Genomic DNA, 8,764 nt, shown 5'->3' with positions numbered 1-8,764 from the left:
AATCTGGGTGAATTGTCCTTTAAATGCTGTATTAAGAGCTAGATGTCAAAAATCAGTACAGCTCCACAGAAACCCATATCAATTGCAGTTATCACTTGGGCATGAATTTCTTTACTTATGGGAGGGTTTTGGGGGTTTGTTTGGCGTTTTTTTGTTTGTTTTGGTTTTAATTTTTTAATTTTTTGTTTCATTTTGCCTTTTTTTCCCTTTTTTTTTTTTTGTTTTTTTTTTTAAAGTTTTCTGGACCAGCCTTTCACCAGACTTGTGTGTGAGGTCTCCCTGAAGAGCCAGGTCTAAATAAGTTTTACCATAACTGTCATTTCCCTAAAGACCACCCATAAAAACCATTTGCATGAATACCCTGTGTCATTCTACCTGCACTCTACATATATATTCGAATTTATATTTCCACTTTTTGCAGAGAAACACAAATAAAATCATGATCTTTTGGCATGTCTATACATAACACATACTTCAAAATAATAGTGGTGTTTTTCAGTAAATACAGGCTGATGGCACTGCTGACCAAACCAGAATTACAGATTTGAGGGCTGTGTAGCTTAAAAGTAAATTGGATGTGGGTTGGGTTTATTGCTCACATGCAATCTGCCAGCTCAGCTGTGCTCCAAAGCAGCTGCACACATCCAGTCAAATTAGCAGAAGCTGGTTTTGAAAGTGAGAGTTTTCCCCTAAAACTAGGAGACTTTGGCCCCTTTGGGGTTCCAAAACCCCAAAATAGTAAAGAATCCTTACAGCTTAGACAGAACTCCAAATAGAAGAAAGGGATCTGTCTGAGGGTGTGATGCTTGGATTCTGAAATTATGCCATTTTCCCCCTCAGAATGTCCTATTCACTGTCTCCTGTCAGTGGACAGAAGAATATTTGAATATTTGCATTTATTAACACTTTTCCATTGAATATTTGCATTTATTAGCACTCTTCATTCCACTGCAACTGTAGGTTCAATCGTTATGACTGATTGTGAGCTCTCAACACCATATTAGAGATGTTACTGAAAAAAAACCAGTTCCAGAGAAAAATATATTTCCCAATGGGCCCATTTTTGATTCCTGGAAGGACTCTGGACACCTCTGATTTAAAGATTAATTTATTTGGAAGCCCATACTAATTGGTGATCAGGCTTAAATACATATTTTCCCTCGAGTCTATATCATTGTTTGTCCTCTTCCTCCCCTGAATAATTTCCTGATTGCACCACTTTTGTTTCTAGACATGCAGAAATTCAACATGAGTGAGAAGTTTCTGGCTTTGAGCTCTACCCTTAATCTGAAGAACAATTTTAGGAGAAAACTATCACTTTTAAAACTTAACTTCTCCTGCTAATTTGACTAGGGGAAAAAAATAAGGCCCTGCAAATAGCAAAACTCTCCAAATGGGGAAGTAATTACCTTAAATTAAGCTTTATTTCTGGTTATAAAAAAACCCCAACAAAACAACAAACCAACAACCACCCAATTCTAAAAGCATGTTGGGCAGGCTGGAAGCATTAGAGTTAAATACTGGCCAGTTTATAGTGAAAGGGAAGGAAAGAGACAGGAGGAAGGAAGGAAGAAGAGATTAGAGAAATTGAGAGATGGAAATAGTCTCAGAGGAGCCACCATGTCCCAAAACCTCTCCTAAGGGAAGTTTTTACACCAAAGAATCTGGAGGTCTGAATGAAGAATGACATCACTTATTTATTTAGCCAGAGCTGAGCTGTTTTCTTAATTAAAATAACCTCATGCTGCAAGCATTAAATTGTTGGGGGAGTGATAATGATGTCTGTTTAATTTAGGGGCTTGATAACCATGAAATAAATACCCTATCATTGCTCGGTTTGAGAGTATATTTAATTTGCCTGGAAAGCCATGAACTAGAAAGTCTGAGCCTTAGAGTTAGTGCTCCAAACATCCTGGGGTGGGAGTTTAATTTGATGCATGGCTTTGGATTTTTAGCTCACCCAAGGATTTGGGGCTCAGGACTCAGTCAAGGACTTGGGGCTACTTTGAGATGAAAATTATTATATTACCCTTTGAGATGAAAATGATTGTATTACCCTTTGAGATGAAAATGATGATATTATCCCTTGAGATGAAAATGATGATATTACCCTTCTGGACACCAAGAACAGAGCAATGTGTTCTTTCTTCATCAGGAAATTCACAATTTCCATCTGAAGCTGAGTTCCCAAGTGGCATGACAGGCCCACTGGAATCAGCTGTAATCTAAGTAGCCAATATGGGTAAAAAAAAAAAAAAATATTCACTTTACACACTTACCTGGGGGGGCTAAAATGGATGTTTATGGCTTCAAAAGAACTTGGAGCAGACTTCCAACACCTAAATGGGGTCTAGAGGAAACATGGACAGGCCTCTGCATCAGGGAGCCAGGGGGATGCTTTTAAACTGGAAAAAGGTCAGATTTAGGAAGAAATTCTTTACTGTGAGGGTGGTGAGGCACTGGGAGAGGTTGTCCAGAGAAGCTGTGGCTGCCTCATCCATGAAGTGTTCAATTTATCTGTACACTGCAATGTGGAAAAGGTGAGATGTTTTAAAGGTTCTCTTTGTTTTACACTTCATAATTAACAGGGCATGTGCTTGATGAGTTCAATTTATCTGTACACTGCAATGTGGTAAAGGTGAGAGTTTTAAAGGTTCTCTTTGTTTTATAATTAACTTCATAATTAACAGGGCGTGTGCTTGATGAGTTCAATTTATCTGTACACTGTAATGTAGTAAAGGTGAGGAGTTTTAAATGTTCTCTTTGTGTTTGTTATACTTTTACTTCATAATTAACAGGGCTGATGAGTTTTACCTCTATTCAGGTTTCACTGATTAGTTTTATTACCCTCTTTTTACAGTAAGAACTTGTTCTCATAGAAGAACACTGAAAACTTTTAGGATTGAAAGAAATAACCAGTTCAGCAGCATCAGAAATGCTTAAGAGAGACAGAAAAATCAGCAATACTTCCTCCCTTTGGTCTTGAGACACTCTGTGTTTGTTCTTCTCTACCCAGATTAAAATTCATTTTGGTGAATAATATAAAAAAATACAGCAAAGCCCCTTATTCCCAATGCAATGAAATGGCAACAAGGCATCATGAGCCTTGTCCGTGGAGCTCTGCTGCTTGACTCTCCAAAATTCAGTGATAAAAACTGTTTCCACAGTTCTGGGAAGAGAAATGTCAATCCCTTGAAAAAACTTGAATTTTCCTTTTGGTGGCTCTAGGACTGGAGGGAGCAGCTGCAGTTTTGTGCAACTAAATGACATTGGCTGCGTGTGCTGCAAGTTCTGCAATTTGTGCTGCCTTGATTTGAAATGCTGAGTTCTTTTAGAAGTTATTTTAGAGTTATTTTAGACGTGGATTTCCATGACTGGCCTGTCAAGGGGAGTTCCAGTTTATCAAATTTCAGGTTCACAGCATGTTCAATCCAAACTCCAGCCGCATATAAGTATGTTTTATGATAGTTGAAGGCTTTTGAGGCTGTTTATTATAGAAAAGTTGTTCTGTGTGCCCATATGCTGCACTAATTTGAGTGAAACAAGTTAATTATAAGTTGATGTCATATGGCTAAAAAAAATACATGTTTATGCCTTGTGTATTTCACAATGCTGATTTTCTCAACCACACTTGCAGAACACACATGGGATGTGTTTTCTGGGCCTTGGACCTCACTGGGTAAAGTCATGCTCTTTATTGTTCAATTTCTAATTAAAAAGATGAACCTTGTGCAAAATCTCCGGGGCCTTGGGATACCAGCAGGATCCTTCTTCTGCTGGTAGGTTTATTTTTCATTTTTCATTTTTAATTTTTTCTTTATTTTTTCATTTCTTATTTTTTCATTTTTATTTTATTGCAGCAGGATTCTACTTGCACCAGAAAAAGAAATGAAGTGAGCACAGTGACTATTTTAAGCCAGTGAGTGCATTGTAGAGAATGTGCCACGGTCTACACAAATTGTTGGAAATAAAAATGGGGTGGAAAAGCAAAGCAGATTTGGAGGAATCATGGATTCTGTCTGAAAAAAGTGATTTGATTTCTTTTCTGGGTAAAAGCAGTGACCTGTCCCTGCTGATACCTCAGCAGCACCTAAACAATGCACAATTGTGCTGTTTTATTGCCAAAAATGGCAAGGAAGACATTCATTCTCAGTTCAAGAATTTACAATTTACAATTTGAAGAATTTACAATGAAAAATGATCTCATTTAATAATCTAATCTAATCTGTTTATGTAGAAGGAGCACACAGCAGATCACTGTCCATTCTTTGAAAGGAACCAAAAATGTGTAATTTTGTGTAAAAGAGAAACTCAAATTTCCTACAAACCCACAGTTAGGGATGCTTTCTCCTCTGAAATTATGCACACCAATAGTAGAGGTTAAAAAATAGAGGGTGATTGCAAAATTTAAAAAAAAAAAAGAATAAACAATCCCAAATTCTCTGTCTGGAAAGAACCCACATGGATGTGGTGGTGGAGGAGAATGTGGCATTCCACCTCTGAAACATCCTACATTTTGATTTTTCCAGCTGTTTGCAAAACAGCATGTTCAGTTCCTCTCCTGATAACATAAATTGCAGAAGTGCTGGTTGGAGGTGACTGTTTCAGGAGAAAAATTACAGAAAATCGGTCATTTCTGCAGAGTGCTCCTCTCATCCACCTTTAACCTGTGCTAAAACCAGCGAGAAGTCACCAGAAACAGGATGGATTTTGAGAGGAAATACAGCCTAAAAGGACTCTTCACCCTCTGAGATTCTTGCAAAAGCTTTTATGGCTTGCAAAGAATAAATCCTTACATGGTGAGCCAGAAAAATGCAAGATCTGAGTGGCAGTTTGGCAGCAGGAAGCATTGGCACTTTTGGTAGACAAGAACTGTATGGGACAATATGTTTTTTGGGGTAGCAGAAACCTCTTCTAGGTGAAATATTTGGGACAAAGACATTCCTGGTTCACCTGAAGCAGGCCTGATGCTTCTGAACTGCCTGAAACCCAGGATGGGGTCTGAGATGAAGTGGAACAAGTCTCTCTCACTGGCATTGATTACATCCAATATTTAAAAACCAATATTTCACTGACTTTAGATGCTTGAGAGACTGGAAGAGCTTTCCAGAGAACTGGACTGCTTTTCTCACTTCAGCACTGCTTGCAGTGCTCATACTGAATTCTGAAATTTAAGCCTCAAATTCATGAAGGCAAAGGTAAGTTTGGAAAATGTTGTTGCAGTTGTGACAATGGTTTACTGTGGGTTTTTATGTGGTTTTTTTTTTATGGTTTACTTTGGGTTTTTATGCAGGGCTTTATTTTTTTCCCCTAGTCGAATTGGCAGGAGAAGTTAGTTTTAAAAGTGATATTTTCTCCTGAAATTGTTCTTTATGTATCAAGTCATAGTAAGGAAGGACAATTTATATTCTGGTTATCTTGGAAAAGCTGCTCATTTTACATCTGCATTGAAAGACCTGCCTGCCATGTGCAGCACAAGCTCCGTTTTCTCTGATTTTATAGGAAAATGTTTCTTAAAGACTAAATGAAAACGAGCATAGCTCTACAATACTAAAGTGTAAAAAAAGTTTAATTGTTGCTTGGCAGCATTTGCAAAGGGGATTCCACACTTGTTTTCCTTCTTTTTTTTTCCAATGGAAGAAATCTGAAGCAATCAGATTTCAACCAAGATCTCTTGATTGACAGTTCACAGATTTATTGTTTTCTTTGGTGGCTTTATCCAGTTGTGAACACAGAACCAGGGAATGTCTGAGGGAAGCAGAAATGAGAATATGGAAATAATTCTGAGCTGCTCATGTGCCCAGGAAGAATTTTTCCATGAGAAACATTCTGTACCAGAGCAAAGAGTTCCAGGATGGAGTTTCTTTAGGGGTGTGTAGGTTGGTAGAATTAAGGATCTCAATTTTAATCCCAGAAACTGGACACCCTGACTGTTCTGTGAACCCCTGGCTTTGCAGGAAATCAGCTTTATGCTGTAGCTGGAAATCAATGAGTCTTTCTAGAATTAATCATTGTTTCTACTTTATTAACATTAAAATTAAAAATAACAGACTAATGTTTTTAAAGCAGTATTACTTCTCGTTCTCTACAAGTTAAAACATTGCATAAATAATTTTTCTGGAAAAAAAAATAAATACGTAATTCACTCTCTGAAATGATACCTTTTCTCTCTAGGTTCTGGTCCCACATAAAATTACTGAAAAATCTATCAACATTTCAAATTTCCACAGTTTATATTATTTCAGCATAAATTCTACAGGATGTATACAGCATTTGACGATTCACTTTCTAACAATATCCTTTAATGTAAAAACACAAACATTAGTCTGAGTGTTGAGAAGGTAAGTAAAGGAAAGTTGCTGCCAAACTAAAGAAAAAACAAAGCTGCATGTCCTAAAGACTTTTCTAGAGGAATTCGTGATTTAGCAGAGCCTCATTTTTAATGCAGAACCACCACCTCACTCCCAGAGCTTGGTTTGCACAGTTTTACTGTTACAGAGTGTGTGGCCAGATAATCCAAACTCTACAGAACAGAAAATGTAAATGGATGTATCTAAGCTGATATTAAAGTCAAACATGTTCTAGGAAATAAGGAATAATCAGTATATTCTATGTCAGACTATGGATAATGTTAGCTGCTTACAGGACAAACATCAGTGAGCTTATCTGGTTTGAGAGGAGCATCTTGTTCATAAATCTGCTCCACTCCAATTCCAGGAGAATTTTGTTGAACTGTCCCTAAAACAAATCATTGTTCCCAAATCAATATGGTTCTAGTTGCCAGTTTTGAATTTGTCGACCCCATAATCTTTTAATGAAAAGTATGAGATGGATTTGTCACACTCGTACTTCTGTTTTGAGAACATTAATGTCACATTTTGGCTTGAGGCAACACCTGGTGCATGAGGACATCTGGCAATGTGTTCATTTCCCAGCAATTCGACTTCATCCGCCAGAACCTGAAATCCCTGCTACCCCAAACTTTCTAGGGCTCCTTCAGAGACTCTCCTGGTGCTTCCCTAACTGCAGCCTTGTCCTGCATCCTGGTCTGGGGAAGGGATCCCAAAATTCTTTTCCCATAAATGAGTGGGATAAAACAAAGTGTGGTTGTCCCCACAACTTCAGTCTCCTCTGCCTCCCCGCTCCTCCAGGACACAGGAGGTCCAGGCCATGGACCTCCTGTCACCCTGATTTTTCTGATTAACTCAATAAATCTAATAGTTTTACATTTAAAATCTAGTGCTAAATGTGTTCTGGTGAACTCAATAATCTAATAATACAATGGTTTTACATTTCAAATCTAATGCTAAATGTTTTCTGGTGAACTCAAGAATTTAATTCTCCCCAGCAATACTGGTTGATTATCCAGGATGCTTGCAGTATTTTTGTTTTACAGGACATAAATAACTGCCCAGTCCTGGCAGCAAGATAAGATGCAATTCTTTGAGCTGCAGGAAGGACAACACGAGTGAGTGACAGCGGCAAACCCATGAGACTGGGGGAGAAAACTTTAATTTATTTGTCCAGCATGCACATGGAAGGGCCCTTCCCTCCTGAAAAATTTATATTTAAGTTTTTCTAAACCTTCTGATGTTTACATTCTTGCAACAAACTTTCTCACACACTTTCTGTAAATAACTTATTGTTTTGCATTCTTTTCTGGAGGAGGAGAAATTTGATGGACTGTTGGTTTGTCCAGTGTCATTGGAGAGGTGGCGCTGCCACCCTCCAATCCACTGTCACTTTTGGAAATCTATAAATGTTGGAGCCAGAAATTAAAAATTCTCTTTTCGCCTTGAGAGAGCTGCATGTCCGCGTGGTGTTATTTCGTGTCCTATAGTGACAGGTGCCTCCAGCTGCCTTTATCTCATTCTTTATCACCCATAAGTGCTACAATCTGACCCAGTTTTTGCCTATTTGACCCAGCTCAGCAGAAGGAATTGGAACCCTCTGCAGTCAGAACACCATGCTATGACCTCTGAGTGCCTTTTGATGGTTCAGCAAACATCTGGAGCTGCTAGTCCGTGTCATCCAGTGCCACTGTCACATTTTCTGAAAAATCCCTTCACCGGGATTTCTTCTCCTGGGAAGATGAGAAGCCTCAGAGAAAAAAAAACCAATATTATCTCATTTGCTTCTCCCTGTTTTGCTGCTTTGGAATTGTTTACCAACAGGTGCGTGTTTGATTGGTTTCATGTGAATTGTTTTTACTTAATGACCAATCACCATCAGCTGTGTCGGACTCTGAGGAATCAGTCACAACTTTTTCATTATCATTCTTATTAAGCCTTCTGGCTGTATCCTTTCTCTTAATTTTAGTATAGCATTCTTTGAATACAATATAATACCATAAAATAATAAATCAGCCTTCCGAGAACATGGGAGCCAGATTCTCATCTCTCACCTCATCCTGGGCACCTCACAAACTCAACAACCCAGAGCCACCTCCTTCCTTCCTTCCTTCCTTCCTAATAGGCATTTTCCAGCTCGTGCTGGTTGGATTTGCCGCTCCTGGCTCTGGCCAGATGCGGCTTCTTGTTCTTCTGGGGCCGGGGAATGTCCCTGCCGAAGTCCTTGAGCTCGGACTGGTTGTGGTAGCGGGGGTAGCGCTTGCACTTGCAGGACGTGGCCGCTCGGAATTTGTAAGTCCGCGTCTCCTGCTGGGGACAGGCCATGAGGACGCGCTGGGTGCGGCTGTGCGCGGGGATGCAGCGGAAATCCAGCGCGTTCTGCCGCCACCACTTGCCGCGGCCGAGGGAGGTGG

General features: G+C 39.1%; 1 protein-coding gene across 1 annotated transcript in view; it reads right to left on the bottom strand.

The window, feature by feature from the left end:
• Positions 1-8,468: 8,468 nt before the first annotated feature.
• Positions 8,469-8,764, bottom strand: part of SOST (sclerostin) — a 4,460-nt gene continuing 4,164 nt past the window's right edge. The window contains exon 2 of the mRNA XM_005429605.1: positions 8,469-8,758. Coding sequence (XP_005429662.1) covers positions 8,469-8,758 — 290 coding nt within the window. The remainder of the gene's footprint in view (positions 8,759-8,764) is intronic.

The sequence above is a fragment of the Geospiza fortis genome, unplaced genomic scaffold (genome assembly GCF_000277835.1).
Source record: "Geospiza fortis unplaced genomic scaffold, GeoFor_1.0 scaffold324, whole genome shotgun sequence".
In the NCBI taxonomy this organism is placed as follows: Eukaryota; Metazoa; Chordata; class Aves; order Passeriformes; family Thraupidae; genus Geospiza; species Geospiza fortis.
Note: the sequence above shows the minus strand (reverse complement) of the source record. Positions and strands in the feature narration are given on the sequence as shown.